This window comes from Prunus avium, chromosome 4 (genome assembly GCF_965620075.1).
Source record: "Prunus avium chromosome 4, drPruAviu1.hap1.1, whole genome shotgun sequence".
NCBI classification, from domain to species: Eukaryota; Viridiplantae; Streptophyta; class Magnoliopsida; order Rosales; family Rosaceae; genus Prunus; species Prunus avium.
In genome coordinates, this window is record NC_142287.1 from 29,915,669 (window position 1) to 29,941,624 (window position 25,956).

Sequence of the window (25,956 nt, forward strand, 5' to 3'; positions counted from 1 at the left end):
TTTTTTTTACTCTACACACCCAATCACCACAGCCAACCTCTATCTCATCGACCCAGAACAATAACTCCCCATCCCCAGCTCAGCCATTCCAATGCTCTCTCTCTCTGCAAACATGTTCAATTCTTTTTGTTGGACCATCTATCTCTACCCAAATCCTCTGATGCTTCAACAACAACCAATAAAACAAAGCATCACCCAAATTCTCAATTGAAATCCTAGCAGGTAGTGACAATCTCATTCCCTGCCCTAGATCCAAACCCTACCAGCATCGCAACCCAATGTCCACCATCGCCACCCTCTCTCTTGATCTCCAATCAACCTCCACGCCCCACTTCAAATCTGGGTTGTTTGAAACCTAGAGCCTCTTCCTCAAACCCCTCTCTCTTGCACAGACCCATGAAAATTGCACTGATGGGTTGCAGGGTTGGTGGGTTCGACGAGCTAACGAGGGTGGATATGGCTGGGGAGGCACAAATGTGTCTTGGGTCAGAGAGAGAGAGAGAGAGAGAGTGAGAGAGAGAGAGAGGCGGAGGTGGAGGGGGTGGGTGGGTGGGTCTCACCCCTATGTTTATAAAAATAATTTGTTTTTCTTCATTTTTTAGGTCATATTATTTTGTTGTAAAGTATTTAATTATTTTTAACATATGAAATGACCAATTAACTTCATATTTAATGGCAAATTAGATGAAATATTGATGATTTAGACATCATGGAGAACATTGAGAATAAAAGTTAGTTCGAGTTCTTAATTTTCTATTAAAAAAAAGTCAAGAGGTAAATTAATAATTATGTTCAAGTTCAGAGGGTAATTTGATGAAATACCCTATTTATTATAATAATCTATCTTCTATATATTTTAAGGCAGAAAGCCTCAAAAGTAAAATTTTTAAAATCCCCACAATTGACCTTGGGTAATTGGTTGGAACATACCACATTTAGGCCCCGTTTGGTTCACGGAATGAATTTGATGGGAAATCATTTCCCATGTCATTTCCCAAGGGATGTGAAATGTTGATTCCTTTCCCATGTTTGGTAATGCCGGGAAAGTGATATGGAAATATCACTTTATTTCATTTCCCATGTTTGTTTAGAGTAGGAATGGAAAACAAATTTTATTTAGTTTCTCAATTGTACCCCTATTAAAAAAAAAAAAAGAATACCAATAATTGTTGGATAAAAACTGTAATTATGAATTGTTAGTAATGACAAATTAGTCAGAAAAAATTGTATTTAATGCTAGTTTTACTTTCCCATGGGAAGGGAAAGTAAAACCCAAGGAGGAAGGAAGGATTCACTTTCCCTCCTACTTTCCCATGTGCTAGGAATCGTTTTCCCATGCCTGACTTACCAAACATGGGAAAGGAATTGATTTCCCATGCCCAAGATTCCTTTCCCATAAACCAAACGCAGCCTTAAAGGCCGATTATCCCAGAAATTTTAATTTCACGATTGTAATGCATATCGATCGTTGGTAAAATTTAGCTGTCCAACTTTAAAGCGCCTACCTGACGGCATGTGTGGGGCTTTGGAAATGCATCCCACAATGCTTGAGATTGATGGGGGTGTACCATGCATTTGTGACAAGAAGAAACCAAAAGTTGAGTTGGAATTTAATATCAACTGAACCCTACGCACAGCTCAAAAGGTTTTTATTATTTTTAAATAGGGCGTTTGTATTGTATCTGATCTGGTATCCTAGGTACAACATAATAATACTTACAAAAATTCCAATTTACTCACACATGTGTAAATCGGGCTCATATATATATATATATATATATATATGAGAGAGTAGAAGTCCACCGCCATTTCCGTCAATCTCTATCAAATTTCCCACCTCCCCTTATTACACCTTATTTCCGTCAATCCCCACTTTACTATCGAGATGTTTGACAATAATAAGTTTGTGTCTCTGAGTTTCAAATTCAGAGACACGAAATTAGTTTGTTCTTCTCCTCTGGGTATAAACTATAAACAAACAATCATCTTGAAATTGAGTGCTAATGTTTTGGTTTATCAAAGTTGTTTTATTTTCTTCACATTTTTGCTTTGTATCTCCAAAATATAATTTTACCGGCTCCACACATTCACCTTTTTTGATTTATTTTTTTAAAATTTTTATTATTTTGTTTTGGTTAAGTATCCTATGTTCTTCATTTGTATTTAAGTTTATCCTTGAATATTATTTTCTTTCAATTATTTCAACATTATCGGGACACTCCCATACTAAGAAGAAGATGATTTTTTTTATTTATACCTAATCATTTATAAAAATTCAAAAGCGTTAAATAGTCATTTCAAAATACATTACATCTATATGATAATGGGGAAAAAAAGGTTGATAAATACTCCTTATTGTTATGATTTATCTATGGAAATGGTAAGTGATTAGGGTTAGTTCGGTTTCATATTGTGACAACAATATACTGCTACCACTGCTCTCTTTACAAGAAAAAGACACAAAATTCAATTATGTTTTTTTTTTCCTTTTCTAATAGGGCTTTTTAATATGCAGATATTTTGAGCAGCACATGTTACCGTCATATTTTTTGTTAAATTTAGTCATATGAATAGCACATGCTATATTGTCGGAGCAACTAAGATTTTTGACACTCCAATCCCAACCCCCATCCCCTACCCACATCCACCTTGATAGACCCCATACGACTTGAAACTCGCACGAGAATTTAGAGGGTTCAACCCGCACGAATAAAATTCGGGTCATTTTTGGGTCAACTCCCCATGACCCGTTTAATAAACGGGTGAGTTTCGGGTCAACCTGCCAACTCGCAAAAATACCTATATAACCCATTTAACAAAACGGGTCATGGCAGGTCAACCCGCCAACCAACTAAAATACCTATGTAACCCGTCAACCCGCTAAAATACTGTTTTATTAATAACTGACACAAATTAATTTGCAAACAACCAATTAAAAATACCCGCAAGTGCACGAATCTATTGAGGTATAGATTATGTAAGTACGGGGTTGATTCCACGAAGAACTGTCGGCTTCCTACAAGTTCTAATTTGAGTACGTAAAGAACACTTATTTAACACACCACAAATGCACAAATGCAAAATGGAAACTAAAAACACGAGTAAAGAAATGTAAAAGAAAGGAAACAAAACAAGAAACCAAAGATAAATACAAAAAATCACGTTTCGACCTATGTCCAGTGTTTGCCCTATAACTTTCTAACCGTTTGTCCAAATTTCACGAATTTTATACGGTTGGATTCAGCACGGAAAAACAAAGAACATTTTGTGAATCAAATTCCAAAAACAGTGAAAAATAAAAAGCGACCGGTCGTTCAAACTGGCGACTGATCGTTTTTAGGCAGATTTGTTTCTCTGTTTTTCCAGTTTTAACCTTTGTCCAGTTTTTGACCTATAACTTTCTAACCGTTTGTCCAAATTTCAAGTTATTTATACGGTTGGATTCAGCACAGAAAATGGAAGAATACAGCGTGGACCAAACTTAAAAAAACAAATACTAAAACAAACAAAAAATAGTGAAGAAGACACACAACGTTTCAGACAACACAAACACACACAAATTGGGAGGGGGGGGGGGTGGTTTGATTTGGTTTGAGTGACCTATTTCTAATGCTTGAATGTAAATGAACTCAAAATTTAACAAGATGGCAGAGATGAAAATCAAAATGTGAGATTAATATGTAACAAACACTAAGGTTTCGGAATCCAACCTAAACAATTCTACCCATGTTCATGGACACTCAAGTGATGAACTCTAAATGCGTATAGAGAGTATAGAGAGGGGAGAGTGGAGAGTGGAGAGGTCAGCGGCAAGGGTGTTGCCGTCGGCTAGGGAGAGCTTCGGGTATTTTTCTAGGGTTTTTAGAATTGCTCCCACAGCTTCAAAGGGATTTTACCAAAAAATTATACAAAATGATGTAAATCGAATCACGGTTTCAATCTTCAAGGGTCCAAAAACAATTATTGATTTCAATGAACAATATCATGAGGTCCAAATGCACTAGTTCAAACAGAAAAAATGATGAAGAAGGAAGTGAAAGAAGGAGATAGGTTTTTTTCTTTTGATTGTTAGGTTTCTTGCATTTCTTACTTCTTCCTCTCCCAAATACTTTTGCTATTGAATTCAAGTAGTCCTACTACACAAACGAGCTTCACTGCTTCACTACTTCTTGCCTTTTTTTCTGCGCATTTATAATTTGTTAGGTTTCTTGCATTTCTTACCTCTTCCTCTCCCAACTGCCCATTGAATTCAAGTAGTCATACTACACAAACCAAATCCCATCAGCTTCATATAGCTTCACTACTTCTTGCATTCTTTTCATATATCATTTGTTAGATTTCCACTTCCTCTCCCAAAAACTTATGCCCATTGAATTCCAAAATGGGCCGATTGAAAAAAGTACTCAAGTCTGTGCTTGAGACAGCTGCCAAATCTCTTTGAACCAGAAAAAAAGTGAAGAAGCAGGAGAAGTCCAAAAAGAACCCGAAGCAAGTTGAGAAGCTCAAAAGTGACAACAAAACGATTGGAGAAGATTTCAAGGGCAAAGAGCCTCTCTACTGCATAGATAAAACTGTCATAGAATATGCTGGATACATCAGGACCCAAACCAATTGGAAAGACGATGACATAACCTTTCATCCAAAAAGCTTCGGAAGGTTCGAGGTGATAGAGTTGACAAGAGAAGCAAACTTTAATCCCATTGAGGAATACAAGTGGGCCGATGAATATAGTGGAAGACATAACATTTCTAATGATGGAAGTAGTGATAGTAGATATGATGGAAGTGTTGTAAGGCATGTGAAAAAAGGTACTGACGACAACTTCGAGAGCATTTGTGCATCGAAAAAAGGTCAAACAACCAGGCACGTTCAAATCTAACATCTTTTGCCCTTCATTAAACCAACATAAACATTATTAATTTGTGCTTTATGATTAATTGACTAAAATCCAATTCCGGTCCAAAAGTCATGATTCTGAGGCAAAACCTTACTGTACATTGGGTTTAAGGTGGAATCAATTAGTTAACCACCCTACTCACTCTATCTCTACCCGTTTACCATCTCATTAATTTTTTTTATCCTACTAGTGATGCTTTTTTCATATAGCTTCACTACTTCTTGCATTCTTTTCATATATCATTTGTTGGGTTTCCACTTTCTCTCCCAAAGACTTATGCCCATTGAATTCCAAAATGGGCCGATTGAAAAAAGTACTCAAGTCAGTGCTTGAGATGGCTGCCAAATCTCTTCGAATCAGAAAAAAAGTGAAGAAGCATGAGAAGTCCAAAAAGAACCCGAAGCAAGTTAAGAAGCTCAAAAGTGACATCAAAATGATTGGAGAAGATTTCAAGGGCAAAGAGCCTTTCTGCTGCATAGATAAAATTGTCATAGAATACACTGAATACATCAAGACCCAAACCAATTGGAAAGGCGAGGACATAACCTTTCATCCAAACAGCTCCGAAAGGTTCGAGGTGATAGAGGTGACAAGAGAAACAAACTTTAATCTCATTGAGGAATACAAGTGGATCGATGAATATAGTGGAAGACAAAACATTTCTAATGATGGAAGTAGTGGTAGTAGATATGATGGAATTGTTGTAAGGCAGGTGAAAAAAGGTACTGACGACAACTTCGAGAGCATTTGTGCTTCGAAAAAAGGTCAAACAACTAGGCACGTTTAAATCCAACATCTTTTGCCCTTCATTAAACCAACATAAACATTATTAATTTGTGATTTATGATTAATTGACTAAAATCCAATTCCGGTCCAAAAGTCATGATTCTGAGGCAAAACCTTACTGTACATTGGGTTTAAGGTGGAATCAATTAGTTAACCACCCTACTCACTCTATATCTACCATTTTACCATCTCATTTATTTTTTTTATCCTACTAGTGATGCTTTTTTCATATAGCTCCACTACTTCACTACTTCTTACATTCTTTTCATCTATCATTTGTTAGGTTTCCACTTCCTCTCCCAAAGACTTATGCCCATTGAATTCCAAAATGGGCCGATTGAAAAAGTACTCAAGTCAGTGCTTGAGATGGCTGCCAAATCTTTTCGAATCAGAAAAAAAGTGAAGAAGCATGAGAAGTCCAAAAAGAACTCGAAGCAAGTTGAGAAGCTCAAAAGTGACATCAAAATGATTGGAGAAGATTTCAAGGGCAAAGAGCCTTTCTACTGCATAGATAAAATTGTCATAGAATACACTGAATACATCATGACCCAAACCAATTGGAAAGGCGAGGACATAACCTTTCATCCAAACAGCTCCGGAAGGTTCGAGGTGATAGAGGTGACAAGATGAGTAAACTTTAATCCCATTGAGGAATACAAGTGGGTTGATGAATATAGTGGAAGACATAGCATTTCTAATGATGGAAGTAGTGGTAGTAGATATGATGGAAGTGTTGTAAGGCATGTGAAAAAAGGTACTTACGACAACTTCGAGAGCATTTGTGCTTCGAAAAAAGGTCAAACGACTAGGCACGTTTAAATCTAACATCTTTTGCCCTTCATTAAACCAACATAAACATTATTAATTTATGCTTTATTATAAATAAACTAAATTCCAATTCCGGTCCAAAAGTCCTGATTCTGAGGCAAAACCTTACTGTACATTGGGTTTAAGGTGGAATCAATTAGTTAACCACCCTACTCACTCTATCTCTACCATTTTACCATCTCATTTATGTTTTTATCCTACTAGTGATGTTTTTTTCATATAGCTCCACTGCTTCACTACTTCTTACATTCTTTTCATCTATCATTTGTTAGGTTTCCACTTCTTCTCCCAAAGATTTATGCCCATTGAATTCCAAAATGGGCCGATTGAAAAAGTACTCAAGTCAGTGCTTGAGATGGCTGCCAAATCTCTTCGAATCAGAAAAAAAGTGAAGAAGCATTTGAAGTCCAAAAAGAACCCGAAGCAAGATGCGAAGCTCAAAAGTGACATCAAAATGATTGGAGAAAATTTCAAGGGCAAAGAGCCTTTCTACTGCATAGATAAAATTGTCATAGAATACACTGAATACATCATGACCCGAACCAATTGGAAAGGCGAGGACATAACCTTTCATCCAAACATCTCCGGAAGGTTCGAGGTGATAGAGATGACAAGAGAAGCAAACTTTAATCCCATTGAGGAATACAAGTGGGTCGATGAATATAGTGTAAGACATAGCATTTCTAATGATGGAAGTAGTGGTAGTAGATATGATGGAAGTGTTGTAAGGCATGTGAAAAAAGGTACTGACGACAACTTCGAGAGCATTTGTGCTTCGAAAAAAGGTCAAACAACTAGGCACGTTCAAATCCAACATCTTTGGCCCTTCATTAAACCAACATAAACATTATTAATTTGTGCTTTATGATTAATTGACTAAAATCCAATTTCGATCCAAAAGTCCTGATTCGGAGGCAAAACCTTACTCTACATTAGGTTTAAGGTGGAATCAATTAGTTAACCACCTTACTCACTCTATCTCTACCCTTTTACCATCTCATTTATTTTTTTTATCCTACTAGTGATGCTTTTATTCAAAATCAAAAAGCAAATTGATCTCCATTCTCACACCCACTCCCACAATTTCATATTCTTGTCCATTTTCCTCCACAATGGTTCGTTGTGCATGGAAAGTTAAAGAAGAAAAACAATGACATCATAATGATTGGAGAAGATTTCAAGGGCAAAGAGCCTCTCTACTGCATATATAAAACTGCCGTAGAATGCGTTGGATACGTCAGGACCCAAACCAATTGGAAAGGAGAGGACATAACCTTTCATCCGAACAGCTCCGGAAGGTTCGAGGTGATAGAGGTGACAAGAGAAGCAAATTTTAATCCATTGAGGAATACAGGTGGGCCGATGAATAGAGTGGAAGACATAGCATTTCTAATGATGGAAGTAGTGGTAGTAAATATGATGGAAGTGCTGTAAGGCAGGTGAAATCGGAGAGGTTTAACAACAATAGATTCGTGTCTCTGAGTCCCTAAAGAATAGATTGAGGAGTCATATTATATCGTGTGTAATTGCATACAGAGGGTCGACTATTGCATCAATCCTATGTTGTTCGGTAATACGCATCCGATCTCATGTTGTTGGGTCTTGACGCATTCCCAACACATGTTGTTGGGTCGTGATGCATCCCAACACATTTTGTTGGGTCATGCACATCCGAACCCGCATTAAGTTAATGCGCATCCAAACTCGCGTTGGGACATTCGAACTTATATATAAAGAAAAAGCCAATCAATGAATTAAATATCGATATTTTAGGTTTCACCGAAAATATCGCCACCCAAAAATACATGATAAATGTTGCGGATAGAGGAATTCGAACCCCTCCCTATGTGAACCAGCCATGCGCCTTATCCAACTCAGCTGCGGATGTGTTTGTGATTGTATTTTCGGCGTGTAATATTTATAACATCTTTAAATATTACATCAGGTGGATGGATCTGTTGTAGAGGATCGTACCTTTGTAGCTTTGGCTTGCCTTGAGTTGTTATTCTAATCCTTCATTTTTGTTGGAATAAAAAATATAGGATAAAAACAAATAAAAAGATTCAGTTACCTTACATCAAATCATTAAAACCTCATGTCCCAAGTTAGGTGGTAGGATAGGAGTAGGACCATTTCTATCTAGTTCCAAGATTCTGAGATTCGGGGATTCAATTCATGATGCCAACCATCCCATGCCAATGCAAAGAGACAAAGACAATGACATCATAACATTTTTTTTTTAATAAATACATACATAAAAGAAATCCCATAATAATAATTTAATAAAAAAATCCATTAAATGAATAAATACCACTTCATGCCAGCCAGAGAAATACAAACTAGAGAGAACCCTAGCACTATCATTTGCTAGTGATTAGAAGACAACTCTAGACTATCATCTGCGATAGTGCCGAAGACTGATCTAACACTATCAATAGTGCCGAAGACAGCTCTAGCACTTTCATCTACAATAGTACCGAAGACAACTCTTCCTCTTCCTCTACAATGGCTCCTCGTGGTGTATGGAAGGTGGTTAAATCTGTTTTGAAGACAGCTTCAAGAGCTCTTATTTTTCGGAAGAAGAACAAGGAAATGGAAACTTGCGACGAAGCCATCCAGAAGCAAAAGCAAAAGTGTAACGAAGCCGACCAGAAGGAAAAGCAAAAGTGCATCAAAGCCAACCAGAAGCAAAAGCAAAAATGCGAAGAAGATATGAGATTGATGAAACCAGAGTTTATAGCCAATGATCCTCTCTTTTGCAAAGATGAATTGGCGGTAGACGCTGCCAAACGTCTCAAGAAATATGCTAGATACTCTGGAGATACGGTAACTCTACCTTTTTATGTTTTCTTTTCATTACGCTGCTATGCTTTGTGGCTTTCTAATGAAGCATTTTCTCCATAGACAAAAATGAGCTTTACTGCTTCACTGCTTCTTGCCTTCTTTTCTGCGCATTTATAATTTGTTAGGTTTCTTGCATTTCTTACCTCTTCCTCTCCCAATTGCCCATTGAATTCAAGTAGTCCTACTACACAAACCAAATCTCATCGGCTTCATATAGCTTCACTGCTTCACTACTTTTTGCATTCTTTTTATATATTATTTGTTAGGTTTCCTCTTTTTATCCCGAAGACTTATACCCATTGAATTCCAAAATGGGCCGATTGAAAAAAGTACTCAAGTCAGTGCTTGAGATGTCTGCCAAATCTCTTCGAATTAGAAAAAAAGTGAAGAAGCAGGACAAGTCCAAAAAGAACCCGAAGCAAGTTGAGAAGCTCAAAAGTGACATCAAAACGATTGGAGAAGATTTCAAGGGCAAAGAGCCTCTCTACTGCATAGATAAAACTGCCGTAGAATGCGTTGGATACGTCAGGACCCAAACCAATTGGAAAGGTGAGGACATAACCTTTCATCTGAACAGCTCCGGAAGGTTCGAGGTGATAGAGGTGACAAGAGAAGCAAACTTTAATCCATTGAGGAATACAGGTGGGCCGATGAATAGAGTGGAAGACATAGCATTTCTAATGATGGAAGTAGTGGTAGTAGATATGATGGAAGTGCTGTAAGGCAGGTGAAATCGGAGAGGTTTAACAACAATAGATTCGTGTCTCTGAGTCCCTAAAGAATAGATTGAGGAGTCATATTATATCGTGTGTAATTGCATACAGAGGGTCGACTATTGCATCAACCCTAAGTTGTACGGTAATACGCATCCGACCTCATGTTGTTGGGTCATGACGCATTCCCAACACATGTTGTTGGGTCGTGATGCATCCCAACACATTTTGTTGGGTCATGCACATCCGAACCCGCATTAAGTTAATGCGCATCCAAACTCGCGTTGGGACATTCGAACTTATGTATTAAGAAAAAATCAATCAATGAATTAAATATCGATATTTTAGGTTTCACCGAAAATATCGCCACCCAAAAATACATGATAAATGTTGCGGATAGAGGAATTCGAACCCCTCCCTATGTGAACCAGCCATGCGCCTTATCCAACTCAGCTGCGGATGTGTTTGTGATTGTATTTTCGGCGTGTAATATTTATAACATCTTTAAAATGTCTGCAAGCTAATATGTAGTTTCGATAGTAGGGTGCCGAAGGAGGGCATTGCATGACGAGGGAATCCGTGGTCGAGGTTCTTGTATGCACGTTCGGTACGTAGGGCGCCGAACGGTAGGGGGTAACGTCAGTGGCGTCTCGTGTGAGGCCCTTGGAGCATTTACTTTATCACATTACTAAAGGATGGACCCTACCTCTTGCCTCTTGTTGTACGACCACCTCACATAATCAAATAGATTCAATTACATCATTCGATCCTTTATGTTCACTAGATTGACATCAGCAATCCCTTATGTTCTCGAGATTGACATCAGTCATCCCATGCCAACTCTAGTTCGTAAGGGTTGTTTTTTTTATTTTTTATAATGAGCTAGTGGGGCCAAGGCCCAAAAACAACAATTAAAACAGAGAAATACAAACTAGACGGGTTCTTGAGAACCCTAGCACTATCATATGTGATAGTAAGAAACCTAGTTTTGTTCGCATTCTACTTCCTCTTCCTCCACAATGGCTCGTCGTGGTGTATGGAATGTGGTGAAGTCTGTACTGAAGACAGCTTCAAGAGCTCTTGTGTTTCGGAAGAAGAGCAAGTAACTGGAAGCTTGCAACGAAGCCAACCAGAAGTAAAATCAAAAGTGTGAAGAAGATATGAGATTGATGAAACCAGAGTTTAGAGCCAATGATCCGCTCTATTCTAAAGATGAATTGGCGGTAGACGCTGCCAAACGTCTCAAGAAATATGCTGGATACTCTGGAGATATGGTAACTCTACCTTTTTATGTTTTCTTTTCATTACTCTGCTATGCTTTGTGGCTTTCTAATGAAGCATTTTCTCCACAGACAAAAAAGGTAACATATCATCTACAGAGGACGAGTGATAAGGACATAAGGAGGTGGGCAGGTTCCAAATTTAAGCACGTCATCCTGGAATACCGATGGGCAAAAGATGATTTAGAAGGGTATGAAATTCATTTTTATTATCTTGTATATACAAAGCATGCTAATATTTCAAGAAAAATACCTGCAAAGTTCTCTTTAGTTTGTTGTGACTCTCGCCAAAATAAAACTAATAACACAACTTGATCAGTTTTGTTGATGCTCTTTTTGGGAGGTCAACTTAGATAGGGAAGTGTGGTATCTTCAGCAGGGAAGAAGGTGAGGACCTTCGGTAATTGAGTGACTTGCAGAAGACAAAGGGGAAGAAGCAGTCTTTAAGCTTCGGATACCGGTGTGGTGCCTGCCGAAGGCTCTCTGATGCTTAAGTCAGCTATTTGTGGTAAATTTTGGCAAAGTAGCAGTAAATGTGAGAAAATAGTTACCCATTTCGTCTTGGGTACTGTTCCCTATTTATATGAAGGTGAAAATGGAAGGTTTGCACAAAGTTTCGATGTGGGACTTTGTGCAAGTTGCTGTGGTGGTGACACGTGTCCCTGGAGACTAGGTTCAGCAGTCGGGAGCTTCGGCCTGTGTTAGTCACCTTGGAAGAGTGTCTTCCTTCGGCAGGGAAGAAGAAGTGACTTCCTTCGGTAGGGAAGAAGGCGTGTCTGCCATGGTGTTGGATACACTCGGTTGATTATGGCATAAACAGTAGTCCCCTAAGTTGCCAATTGAGGAGTGGCTTCTAGGTTGAGAACTTGTAAAATATCTTAGCGTCATGTCACGTGATGCCCTGGCACGTTCGGCATGGGGGGTGCCGAACAGTAGGGGTAACGTCAGTGGCGTCTCGCGTGATGCCCTTGGACGTTCGGCACGGGGGTGCCGAACGGTAGGGATGACGTTGACGGTGTGTCTCGCGTGAGGCCCTTGCACGTTCGGCCATAGGGCGTGCCGAACGGTAGGCCCTTGCACGTTCGGCACAAGTGGTTCCGAATGGTAGGGGTGACGTCAGCGTTGTCTCGCATGAGGCCCTTGCACGTTCAGCCATGGGGGGTGCCGAACGGTGGGGGTGACATCAGCGTCTCGCTGGAGGCCCTTGCACGTTCGACACGAGGGGTGCCGAACGGTAGGGGTGACGTCAGCATCTCGCGTGAGGCCCTTGCACGTTCGGCATGGGGGGTGCCGAACGGTAGGGGTGACGTCAGGGTTGTCTCACTGGAGGCCCTTGCACGTTCGGCATAGGGGGTGCCGAACGGTCAGGGTGATGTCAGCGTTGCATTTTGCCACGTGTCATTGAGTTGAAACGGTTTTGTGGGGATTGAGGAGTCGCTATGTTGGGTATTAAATGTGATGGTTCGCGTTTCGAGCGTTTTTTATGTGTATAAAAGGAGGAGAAGGGAAGAAGGTAGAGCACTTGCAAAATTTCCAAAATTTTGAGAGGAGCTAGGCGATTTCCGGTGAAGGATTTCTGCGATGGTGCGATTTCCGGCAGTCGTGCGCGGCGGTGATAACAAGGTAATGCCTCCTTTTCTCTTTTTATTTTGGATAAAAGTGAATATATATGTTGAGTTTTGTATGAATGTTTGAAGAACGTAGAGGAACTGAGATGAATTTGCATGAACTTTGTAGAACATGTTTAGGGACTTGCTTTCAATTTTCGCATGCGCCTTAGTGTTTGTATATTTTTGTTTTTGTGGATGTCTGATAATTTGGAGAGAGAGAGCCAGAGTCCACCCAGCCACCATGCCTTCAGTGGGGAAGACGTGGATAGTGGCGATGAGAGTACTGAGTCTGAAGGCTTAGTGGAAGGGATGACAGTGGAGAAGGGTAGGTCAGGGGGAGAAGAACAATTTGTGAGCTCTGGGGGGGAAGCGTACCGAGAGATGCAGAAAAATTATGCCGCCCTAGAGGCTATTGTCAATCGGGTCTTGGGTATAACTTAGGCATCAAAGACGAGTTCAAGTGGGCGGGAGGAAGCTTCAGGGTCTGGTACAATAGTGGTGGCCTCTGCTGGTGTGAGTGCGCCAATGGGGGTTCCTTTACCGAAGAGGAACAAGTTAAACATCAATGAGTTGGAGCAGCTGAAGATTGATTATCAAATTCCAGATTGTGTGGGGTTGAGGCTGCCAACGCCCACAGAAGCTACTAGGTATCCACCCGAGAGGTGTGTGATGGTGTTCTCAGCCATCTACAAGAATGGTTTGAGGTTGCCCTTGCACCCTTGGGAGCAGATGATGCTAGCGAGGCTAGGTTATGCATCGGGGCAGTACAACCCCAATTTTTGGATTATCTTGCATGGGGTATACATAGCCTGGTGGTTGGCCATGTGAGGGGAGCCGTCCTTTGAGCAATTCATGCATCTATACTCTGTCTCAAGGCAACAGGGTAACTTTGGCTGGGTGCAGGTGAACTGTAGAAAGGCGAAGGAGATGGGGTATTTCATTGGACAGCCACCAACGTCTCAGAAGGCGTGGCGGAATCGATGGTTTTTTGTCTTTGGAGATTGGGAATGTTGGCCAGGGAGGGCGGTCCACAGACACGTACCTGCTCAATTTCAGACCATACATTTTTGTTGTTGGTTTTTGTTTATATGTGCTTCGGTATGTATATATGCCGAATGTTTGAAGACTAATATCCCTCTTTCTATGCAGGCTTAGTGAAGTGCAATCCTGTGTCAGGGGAAGAAGAGGAAGAGATAGAATTTGTCAGAAGTGCGATTTCTGAGGAGAGGCTTGAAGCGAAGAATATTGTGACGCCAGCACTTCTGCTAAAGTCAGGGTTGATTTAATATATAGGCTCTTACAACTACCATATCCTAGACACATACCCATCTTCTTCTTCTTTTTTTTTTTTTCTTTTTTTTTGGACTAAACTCTCACACACTACACGGATGCTAGAATCAAATCCAGGACATTTCCTGGGAGAGCAATTGCTCCAAACCACTAAACTAATGGGTTCTTTGCATACTCACCTATTTTTAAATCTTTACTTAAAACCCAAATTTAAAATTGGTTGTCATGTAAGATAGATTTGTCCAAGTATTATTAACTAAATTACAATATATGTCATTTACCTTTCATATTTATTTTCAAGCACGTCATTAACTGCCTCAAATATAATTAATATTCCCTATTAATAGCATATCAATCACCTCTTTCTTTTGATTGGCACTCCCTTCTAATCCATTGGCAATTTCTAAAAAAAGTTTAAACCAAAAACTAAAATCCCTAAATTACATATCCAATAAATAATGTACCTATAAAAATAATATAAATATATATAACTATTGGTACATTCTTTATAGAAAATATAGGTACATTATTTACAAAATGAAATATATGTACATTATTGTAACTATATTTTGCGCCCGCACTAATTTACCTACATATACCTACATATAATAATGCACCAAATATACAACATACCATTCATAATAGGTACGTTACTTTGCAGTTGGTACATTATTATTAATTTTTTTTTTAAACATCCTAGGTAAATTGAAGAAAAGTGATATATTATTGTCCATCAAAATAGTAAACAAAATATATACACATTCTTTATATTTATAAGATAATAAGAAATTTTTCGTTCATGAAAAATTAAATAATTTGGTACATTATATATTTGAAACTATTAGTATGTTTATTCATAAAATGTAACTAGAAAGTTTTCTTAAAATCACGTATAATTCATAAAATGGAAAAAGTTGACATTGTTTTCATTATAAAAAAAATAGCATTTTGGTTCTTAAATTATGTGTAATTTAGGTATAAATATGAAATTTATTGTTAAAATTAACAAACTTCCCAAATTAATACGTACGAACTCAACCAATTTTGACAAAAGAAACATTAATACAAAAAGAAAACTTAACCAATTTTGACAAAAGAAGCATATCAACAAGATTATCTCAAAAGTTCTACTTTTAAAGAAACGATTTTGACAAACAACCCAATAAACAAGAAAAAGAGATTAACTCAACCGATGAAATCAATTTTTTGAAATTTTGTGATCAAATTCCACTCCAAAATCTAAACCTAATAAGCCAATTTTTATACCTGGAATTTAAAGATGTAAGTTTTTTCCAATTTTGACAAAAGGAGCAGATCAACACATGGATTACAAAGGTTTTCATTTAAAGAAACAATTATTCAACTTTTTAAACCCATATACAAAAGAAAATAGATGAATATTTGAAATTACAAATTCCTTAATCCTTTATCCCATAAATTTTTTGCTGAAAAGAAAAAAGACATTCAATTTTGAAACCCATCGATGAATTTTTGAAATTATGAATCCTAAAAGAAGAAAGACCTTGAATTGTACATGGAATTCCGAAGTTCTTTGTAGATCTTGTGAAAGAAGATGAAAGTATTAGGATTTTGGAATTCCGAAGTTCTTTGCAGGTCAGACATTAGGCCTATGGAACCTGAATATACTCAAGGACACAAAATCATGCTCTCTGACATGTATCCAACATCAGGTTAGTCAAGTTGCAATGTGAAAATGCAACTTTTCTTTTGCTTTTAAATGGAAGCTCCAACTTGGTTCTTATCATTATATATTTGGCTTTTTATCACAAATGGTCCTTGACGTTTACGAAATTATCACGAATGGCCCTTAAGGTTTTTTTGTGACACTAATAGTCCTTAACGTTTGGACTTTTTATCACAAATGATCCCTGCCGTCAAAAAATCTATTAAGTGTATGATGTGGAAGATAAGTGGAGCCCACATGTCCAATCACATCGTGACATTTGGATTAAATAAATAAATAAATATTTTTTTGATGAAAATCCATTAAAAAAACCATTTAGCCTCTCTCTCTCTCTCTCTCTCTCTACTCTTCAAGTTTTTCAATCCCGAAGACCAAGTTCAAGCTTAAGTTCATCATCCTCTTCAAATAGACAAAGACCAAGAAAAGCCTGGGATGAATTGTAGAGAAATTGAAGCAAATGAGAAGAAAATGGATCAAGAGAAAATAATCCGTGCATATAGAGAAGAGATTGAAGGCCTTAAAGGCCGTCTATCAGTTTCACAGAAGAAATTTTCTGAAGCAGAGAAGAAAGCTAATGCACCCAAAGAACTAAGAGAGAGAGATGATGTGATACTCAAATTAGAGGAGGACAATCAAAAGGTTCAAGATCAGCTAAAATGGAAGAAGGAGCAGTTCAAACATCTAGAAGAAGCACATGACAAGCTCCGAGAACAGTTTCTTATTCTCTCGGCGACCCACGTAGAGAGAGAGAGAGAGAGAGAGAGAGAGAGAGAGAGAGAGGGGCTAAATGGTTTTTTAATGACGTGGCATTAATTTAAGTAGTTTAAAGAAGTAATGACATTTCATTTGACACATCATTTGGGGAGAAATTGCAAATCTCAGCATTGGAAGACCACCTTTTAAAAGCTAGCCAAAGTGAGAGAAGAGGACGGTATATATAAAAAGACAATTTTCTTGTACCATTGTTTATTTGGATTTCGATGTTTCCCATGATGAAGGCCAATGTTATAACCAACAGCGCTGTTTCTGTTATGAAAGTCTGTTTGATGAGTGGAAGGGACAGAAGCTTAGCTTCAGTCAGGTTTGCTTATAGTTGAAGAGAAGTTGGCCTGCAAATGTAAAAGAGTGAAGCTCTCAAATTCATTTATTGGTCAGAAAATGCCAATCTTTTTCGAGGTTGCCAATCTTTATTTTCTGTTGGTGGGTGTGTTATCCATCAGTTCTTTGGCTTCTTTTTCTCCAATAAGTTTGATTGCCCCTTTGGTCTTTGTTAGTATGATTAAAGAGGCCGTGGAGGATTGGCACATATTCTTGCAGGTAAAACCAAATCACAGGATACAAAGTTCCAGCCAAATCACATTATAAGTAACCAAAGCCACGGACTATAGCCGATTGCTTTGCTAGCAATTGCTCCATTGCGTTCTCCAAAATCCTATTACAATATTATAAACATAAAGTGATAATCACTATTTTTAACTTAATAAGTTATAATTGAAATTCATGGTTATTTGGTTAATTTTATTTATGGCTAACACAGCTATAATGTTAAACCCCTTGTATACAAACTGCATTTGTGGTTAATTTCATTTAAGACGGGTTGGTTCGGCCAATTTGGGCCTAAGCCCAATTCCCTTTCATTTTGTATTTTTTTCAATATTGTTAGTCCAATTATAACCAACAATTTTTTTAACTTGTTCCATACTTAAAATCATTTTTTAGAGTTCGAAACCATCCTAAAGCTCAACATGCCATAAAATTTCACATTTCTTTTTTGGTGAAGGAACGGGGCTAACGCCCAACAAGAAATTAAACAATGGCTCGAGGCCTACAATATAATTAAACAATGGCTAACGCCCTAAAATTTCACATTTCAATAACTAATATAGCTTAGTTCAACTCCATATATATAGTTATTACCTAACTAGAGTATTACATGTAAATTAAAAATATAATTAAATAAATATACACTGTCCGGTTTGGTTTAAGCCGATTTATAAAAGCTCAAAACTAGATTAAAACAAACCATATACAGGTCCAGTTCGATTATTTGACCTTTTCTTAGTTAAAAACAAACCAACCTGATAATTACTATTTGAATCGATCGGTTTTATTACTTCGGATGGATTGATGCCCACCCCTAGTTTGCATGATTGAGTTAAAGTTAAGGATCAATTTGAGTTGACCCAGTTGACTCTTCTCCCTCTATTTCTTTTATTTTATGCCTGAAATTCCTTCATTGCTTGCTTTCCAAAGGTTTTTTTTTTATTTTTATTGATATCAGTTTGTTGGCCTTTTCTATTTGCATGATTGATGTTTCCTTTTAAACATTGATTTTCGAGGAAGGAGGAAGAAAACAAAAGAAAAGAGTATTATATACTGAAAATGGGTTTTGAAATTATGGTTTTGTAGGAAGTGGTGGGTTGCCCTTGTTTTGTGGTAAAATTTATATGAAACGCTCGAGGATAGCACTGTTTTGCCATTCCCGACCAATCATACTATGTCATGTGTGATAAATTCCTTCTTATTTAAGGTTGCTAGTATTTGGGAATTATTCCAATATAGGCTCTTACAACTACCATATCCTAGACACATACCCATCTTCTTCTGTTTTTTTTTTGTTTTTTTTGTTTACTAAACTCACACACTACACGGATGCTAGGAGTCAAATCGAGGACATTTCCTGGGGGAACAATTGCTCCAAACCAATACACTAATGGGTCCTTTGCATACCCACCTATTTTTAAATCTTTACTTAAAACCCAAATTTAAAATAGGTTGTCATGTAAGATAGATTTGTCCTAGTATTATTTACTAAATTACAATAGATAGGCGACCTGCTATAAGTTTTATACAGACCTTTCAAACTATGATGCTGCTTGGTTTAAAATTTATATGACAACAAATATAGAACAAGGCACAGAGAGATCTCATACTGTTATGATAGTACTCTTCAGGAAGTCCAGATATATTGAATACTGACAAGAAGGAATCCAAATGAATACGTGCATTTCCGGAGAACTGAATCACATCCCAAGGATTCTGCAATTCCAAACCAGAATAAGAACACTCAATTTTAGAAAAGTACAAATATCAACACAATTACGGAACATGCTCAACCGAAGTAGAAAGAAGAAAAATAATCTCTTTCTTTTACCATGTTACTCTCCCTAACTTGACTAGATTGACAATTCAATTCAGTAAAAGAATAGGATAAAAAGAAAAGAAAAAAAAAGGTACATAATATTTTTTTTTAGTAGAATATGGCCAAGAGCACATTACCACAGGTGAAGAGAAACCATATCTTTGCATCAACATGTCATTCTGTTGTCCACTCATGTAATTGACAGTCATCTGTAAATATTCCTCCAAATTAGTAGCAGATCATCTTCATATATGTAAACTAAAAGCCTTAGCGTAAGACTCCTTGCAAGCATTTACCTATGAAAGGAAATTATCAACATCAATTGAGAAAACAGAATAGGCATTACCTCGTCACCTTTCTTAATACATATTCCAGCATTTATCATCACTTCAAGCATGCGATCCTTAAAACGCCAATGGAAAAAACAATTTGGCTCGAAGGAATGGTTTAGCATATCTGCACAATTTAACAAATTGATTAGACAGCCATCTAATAACAAAATGGGGAATATAAATAGTAAGTGAACGCAGATAGTTTAAGGAAAACATTTGCTTCGAAATCCCAATAAGTGAAAACAGAAATAGTATACGTACATAATACAACTAATGCAAAAAGAAAATGAATTTCATACACAAAGTTGTGTCTTCATCAACACCTTACCAATTTCAAATGGACAAAGATGTCTAAGAGCAAAACCAAATTGAATTAAGAACATAATATATAACTCATTAGGACAAAGATAAGTTCTTGATTCCCCCCTCCAAATTGCGATTACTCATCTAATTTTATAATATATTCACGAGAATTTTTTTTTATAATCAAAACTAGAAGAGTATAGGTGGATACAAGCTTACCTGCATATGGAATTAGCATGTTTGCATCTTGAACAACTGCACCAATTCTCATTTGCATGCCAATGCATCGTGATTGTGCCATACTCAATGCCCAAATGAATCTCTCAGGATCACGAGCAAGACATTTAATTTTTAGTGGTACACCAGAGTGCTGATTCAGGTGAGCACCCATACAACATATGCATAATCAGTTAAAAGTTAGGGTAAGCAATTTATTCTGCACAATAATAATGATAACAAGAATGCTTTCTGAGATACAAGATACAAAGGCTGCTAAATACCCAATTTTTTTCCCAAAATTCCAAGGCTCAACGTTGCTGTTCTCTCATAGTTTAAGCAAGATTGGGATTCTGCAGTTCTGAAAGCTCCTCCTATAGCATATATGGAGCAAAAGCAAAGAAAAGCATTATTAAGAGTACTTATTTACAAAACTTCAAGAGGCCCAAACAATGTGGATGCATTCTCGAAGGCCACATGACAGCTATAGATGTGCCTGTGACATCAGGCACACTCAAGGCCTTGATGCAAATCTTAATAAAAAATGACAATTTCAAGTTTAAGCTTTAAATTGGCCTTCTAAAATTTTACCTGATGCTTTGCACAAGGAGAGCCTCAAATCTAAAAATTGCAATCCTCAAATACATGTTAAAGCTCTAGATCTTATAGGTATAAATCAAAGAAGAAAGATACATGCCTATGTTTATTTTTATCACTCGTGAATGAAGCCAAAAGAAATAAATGGTACTAAACTATGCAAGTTTTTTTTTAAAAAAAATACTATAAATAAAGATTTATGTTCTGTAAATTCATCTACCTCACTAGCTAGAAGCAAGCTGGGGCACTCATCTGCACTGGGTAAAAAATCACCATACAACTGCCAAAAGTTATCTTCCCAATCAAATGCGTACAAAAGAAGGCATGCTAACCTCAGATCCCAATCTGTCTGCCACAAAAAGGAAGGCAATAGAAATTGAATGTCAATTCATAATTTGAACAAAATGCTATTTCCATGAAGAAATACTAGAATAATTGACAAAAAAAATTTCCTGGTAAATGAATGATTATACAAATCAGCTATCAATCCTTGATAGCTGAAATTAAGTAAAACACATTTACCTCTGGATCAGTTGAGTTAATGATATCAAATATTGGATGACCCACTGGTACTATATCTGGAAAAAACATCCATGGGAGCTTTTGGCTTACGGTTAACATCAGTTCTAGTGGAATTTCCATTATTACCTGTGAAATTGAGAACAAAGCAACATTAATACCAAAAAACTAGCCATTGGAACTCAACACTTCATCATAAACCAAGGGCTGTCAAAACCATCACAGACACTGACACTTAATGTGGCATTATGCAAGGAGGTGTACTCACACACTCCATAGTAAGTGCAACAGATTATTATAATCGGATAGAAACAACTCACTCTAGCCCGGCGAAGTGGTTCAACATCCTTGGAAGCATAAACTCCAAACCCATCTGGCCCTTCTTTAAATTCAATTCCATAAGCTCTCATGCTTCTAACATACCCTATCTTGTAGAAATCAGGGTCCGCTGGCTCCAACTGTAGGCATTACAAAATAGAGGTGTGAATGTTGCAGTGAAGTTTAACCAAGTATGGCTCTCTCCCCTATTGGTTGAATACTACATATATGCTCTTCTGGTTTTTTATGAACATAATTGTGTGGTTACCACCAAACACTTCGAATATACAAACTTTCTTTCATTTAAAAGATGAAATTTTCAGTTAAGAGGCCACAAAACAAAGTGGATACAACTTAATTGTTAACAAAATGGTATCTTAAATTGTGAAAATTGTTTCAGTGTTCTAAATTCAATTTCCCTACATTTTCTGAGTAATCAAACAGAGCATAAAGGAGAACGAGAAATGGGTATTACCTCACAGGCAGACCCTTCAGCTTCAGGAGGCTGAAACAAAGAAAACGGAGGAGCTTCGGTGGCTGCTTTTGCTTTAATGGGTTGAATTAGAATGCCTTTTACTGCGTCTTTCGTAGGGACAGTATATCTGGGTCGTGGTGACCATCCATAGTTGGAACCTTTCAACTGCTTCACACACACATCAAAATTAATCAGACAGAGATTAAAAAAATAAAGAAAATGAGAGAGAGAAAGAGATGGAACCTGAGGATTGGAGATGAGGCAATGGGAGGGGTGATGCAGAGGAAGAGAAGAAGAGGCCATTGGAGAGAAGAGACAGTATTAGAATTGAAACTCCAACAACATATTTGATGGCAGCAAAGCAACCAAAGCAGCAGCAACAAGTGTTAGAAGTGAGTGACGAACTGGGAAACGTTATCCACTTTGACAGTGTCAGTCTCCTCCCCTGTTTCAGTGTTTTAAACTCGAATGAATGAGTACGAGAAAAGACATGTTTTTGTGATCTTTTTTTAATATATATATATATATATTTTAATAACTTTGGTTCTTCTACCGTAATCATCTTATTTCATTCCAAAAATCTTTTCAAGTTTAAAGATGTACTTCTCTTTTATTTTTATTATTTTATTTTCCAATTAGAAAAAGAAAATATTATAGATGAATTGAAATGCCAGTGTCCTCTTGGAATGGCCACTCCTACTTACATTATGTCATTCACAATTTATAGGTGTACAAAAATTTTCCTCTTTGTATTTTCGATGAGTTGTTTTTGTGTATGTGCCAAACGGTGATTTGTAAGACGGAAGTAGTGTCTTTTTTATATCAAGAGTGAGAGGAGATTTAATTTTGAAATCATTCCCACATTAAGAAGAGAAATAAGAGGGAAGGGATTCAAATTTATAATTGAGAAGAGAAATAACTTTGTATGAACAAAGCCCATAAAAAGCCTCAAAGGACTCTTGAATATTGACATAAAATGTAACATCTTTTCCGGTTATGGAATCCAAGTGCCCTCTCAAGTGATGGAGTTGAACATTGCATTCACATTCTGTCTCAGTCAAAATTTACATACCAATATCAGTTGATATAACTTGGCATATTTGGCAATGTCACAAATACACCATTACAATATCAAGTTTGAGGGATCAAGGGAAAAAACAGACAACATTTTTCATGCCTTGACATCCTAGGGCCTAGGAAGTTCTCTGAGGCTTTTCTTCTTTTTCGGTTACAATTGATTGTAGAAAGACTCAGCCACAGGTCCACTCAAACAGAGGCCTCCGTCAAAGAATGGGAGCACAACAAAACCCAATGTGCCATAGGCATGATGCTATCTGTGATTTCTTCACGTCTCAGTGCCATGCTTCTACCCTGCTGGTACTCAGCAACAATCACCATTTCATAAACGCACTAAGGCAATCTTTTCTGCTCAACTGCCTCTAAAACAGAAGATGAAAATGGCATACGAAAGGACAGACACTGTACAGAATGCACAATTATAACAGCCAGACCCTATGCAGAATGCAGGACTATAACGGCCAGACCCTGTGCAGAATGCAGTTTACAGCTCTGAAGCCCTTAGCTATGGAACATGTAATAGCAACAGCAGATCCCCAAACATCATGCAGTAGTAAACAGCAATCTTCACAAAAGTGCGGCACCTTACACCTTTCCAAGAGCCAGTTACAGAAATACTAGCATCAATGAAAAGATCAAACAAACACAATTAAACAGGCTCAAGTAGTGCATGAGACTTGCTGACTTACAACTTAGTAAACAATTTAAAATACAACTCACAATTGCATACCCACTAAAAGAGATTGGCCATATTTTTTAATTTAGTATGACCTAAATATAATGCTTACTACATAGAAGAAGGCCAGTGATGATACAGACCTAGAGTTTAAGAATGCATGAATCATGTTACCAATTTAAAGAAAACACCTGTTCTCTGTAGAAAGCTACTCTCTTTAACAGTAATAACAGTGGTCTTTACTTGAAAATTGAAATCAAGCAAGATGTTTGACCTAAAAAAAAAAACATCAAGCAAAATGGTATCAAGTCTACTAGAGATAGAGAAAGTAATCAGAATTGAATTCATCCTGACAGAGGCAATAGCTAGTAGTCTTCGCAACTATTACGGAACACAAATGGATCACATGATGGATTGCATACACACACAGCATGGTAAAATACTGTTCACAGTTTGGTATTTAAAATTAGTTTGCCGGATGGAAAAGATATAATCCTTTCTGGAAGGCTATGGCCGATTATCAAACTTTATATAGGAAATATGAACAATATACCTATTGTTGAACAATTGAAGGAGGAGAACTTAATTCTAAGCCACACTACAATTCAAAACCAAACATGTAGTTGAGTACCATATCATGTAAGAAAGAAAATTCTTCATCTTGAGTTATTAAGTTGAGACAGTAGATACCATCACAATCAACATTGTTCTAAAGATACCTACTCCGGTACATATGAAAAGGAATTATGTTTACCTCGAGACAGTACCTGAAATCACACAGAAATGGCTCCCTGTTGGTAAGTGAATATGTAGTTCTATCATAGCATCATCCTACCAAACGGAAGACTGAACAAAAGAAACACTCCAAGAAAGCACTTAAGGTGAGTACTAGCTTGCTAAGACATTCGTTTCAGAAAATCTCATTTTCTGAAAGCACACGAAAGCAGAACATTCCTATCAGCTGAGAATGCTATTTATTGGCTATTTTAGTTCATGAAAAAAATTCAGTTCAAATTTTGGCCATATCAATGCAAATATTACAAACTTAGGGTCAAGAAAAAAAAATTGTTCTTCAATTGACAACTGATACAAAAAGTTTCAATACGACACAGATATATTGTCTGCGTCTTATAAAAAAGATAAGTAATTTGTAAAAGGTATTCATAAAAGGATCTCTAATTGAAAGAAAAGATAAGTCATTTGTAACCAATCGTCCAGAAACCTATACCTGCTCTATTCTGCCCAATTGCCAATCATGTGATCCAACAAAGCCAAAACCTTCTTCACACACTCTGATTCATCACCTTTCTCTCTATCCCCTACACAACCCAAAGCCTCATTCAACTCCACTGCCTCCTTAATCCTAGCCTCCCTCAACAAAACCTTATAAACCCACTTCTTCAGACCACATCCCGGCACGATATTCGTACTCAGCATGGCCCTCAAAACCTTCAAAGCCTCAAGAACCATCCCATTCTTACAGAACCCATTAACCAAAACCTCACAAACTCTCTCGTCGAGCACACATGGAGAGCCTGGCCTTACCAACCAGTTGAACATTTTGAGGGCCTCTTTGGGTTTATTTTTCTTGAAATATGAGGCAATGAACATGGTTGAGATGGGCGTGAGATAGGGATGTGAAGGTGGGTTGTGCCTGAGGCGGGTTAAAAGTGACATGGGTCGGGCCATGTCGGATTGGGAAGTGAAGGAGTGGATAAGAATGGACAAAGAGAGAGATTTGAGAGGTGGGTTTGTGAGCAGGGCTGTGATGGTGAGGTGGGTTGCTGTGTCGAGGTGGTTTAAGAGGCAGAGGCGTGGGAGGAGGAGGTTGATCTTTGTGTGCTCTTCTTGAGTTAGACTTTGAGTTTGAGTTTGATTGGTTGGTTTCGGTGCAGTAATTGAATCAATAGCAGAAGTGGAAGTGGAAAATGAGCGTGGTGTGATGCTGGATTTTGAGGCAAGGGAGAGAATATGCAGTGGTTTCTGAACTGATTTCATTCTCAGCCTTGCAATTGTCTTCGAATTGGTTTGATTCTCAGTTGTTGAACTATGCTTTGTTACTGTTTGACCCCAAAAAAGAAACAAAAAAGAAACAAAAAAAAAACTATGCTTTGTTGCTAGTTACTCTTTTTTTAGGGTTAATTGGTGATTTGCCCCATAAATTTGTACTTAAATTTCAATTTACCCCTTATATCTTTTTTAAGAAAATTAAGGACCCGAATTAATTTTTTTCACCAATTTGCCACTTCACATCCATCCTGCTGTCAAGTTGGAGGTTACTTTTGTCATTTCACGTCTCTACCAAAACACCAACTTGAAGGTAGAATGGATAGGCAGTGGCAGATTTT

The 25,956-nt window shown here is 37.5% G+C and overlaps 2 protein-coding genes across 9 annotated transcripts; both read right to left on the minus strand.

Annotated features, from left to right (window-relative positions):
• Nucleotides 1-18,658: 18,658 nt before the first annotated feature.
• On the minus strand, nucleotides 18,659-22,328 carry LOC110763630 (protein PLASTID TRANSCRIPTIONALLY ACTIVE 14-like). Its single transcript, XM_088251576.1, is given in 10 exon segments — nucleotides 18,659-18,992; nucleotides 19,233-19,304; nucleotides 19,442-19,551; nucleotides 19,950-20,100; nucleotides 20,231-20,320; nucleotides 20,764-20,892; nucleotides 21,066-21,191; nucleotides 21,383-21,520; nucleotides 21,856-22,020; nucleotides 22,099-22,328. Coding segments are annotated over 10 exon segments (1,221 nt in total). The 5' UTR covers nucleotides 22,159-22,328; the 3' UTR covers nucleotides 18,659-18,812.
• A 535-nt stretch (nucleotides 22,329-22,863) lies between these two features.
• Nucleotides 22,864-25,662, minus strand: LOC110768191 (uncharacterized). Of its 8 annotated transcripts, none has more exons than XR_015835382.1 (3): nucleotides 24,837-25,662; nucleotides 24,376-24,454; nucleotides 22,864-23,549 (listed from the first exon to the last, which is right to left on the minus strand). XR_015835382.1 is itself a non-coding variant. In XM_088252575.1 (3 exons), the coding sequence occupies exon 1, from the start codon at nucleotides 25,604-25,606 to the stop codon at nucleotides 24,842-24,844; it is 765 nt and encodes a 254-aa protein (XP_088108701.1). In that variant the 5' UTR covers nucleotides 25,607-25,662; the 3' UTR covers nucleotides 22,864-23,523; nucleotides 24,363-24,375; nucleotides 24,837-24,841. The 8 variants fall into 8 exon arrangements, 4 of the variants coding, with proteins under 4 accessions (XP_088108701.1, XP_088108699.1, XP_088108700.1 ...); XR_015835384.1 differs by having other exon boundaries at nucleotides 24,363-24,454; XR_015835383.1 differs by having other exon boundaries at nucleotides 22,864-23,523; nucleotides 24,376-24,535.
• Between the last annotated feature and the right edge of the window lie 294 nt (nucleotides 25,663-25,956).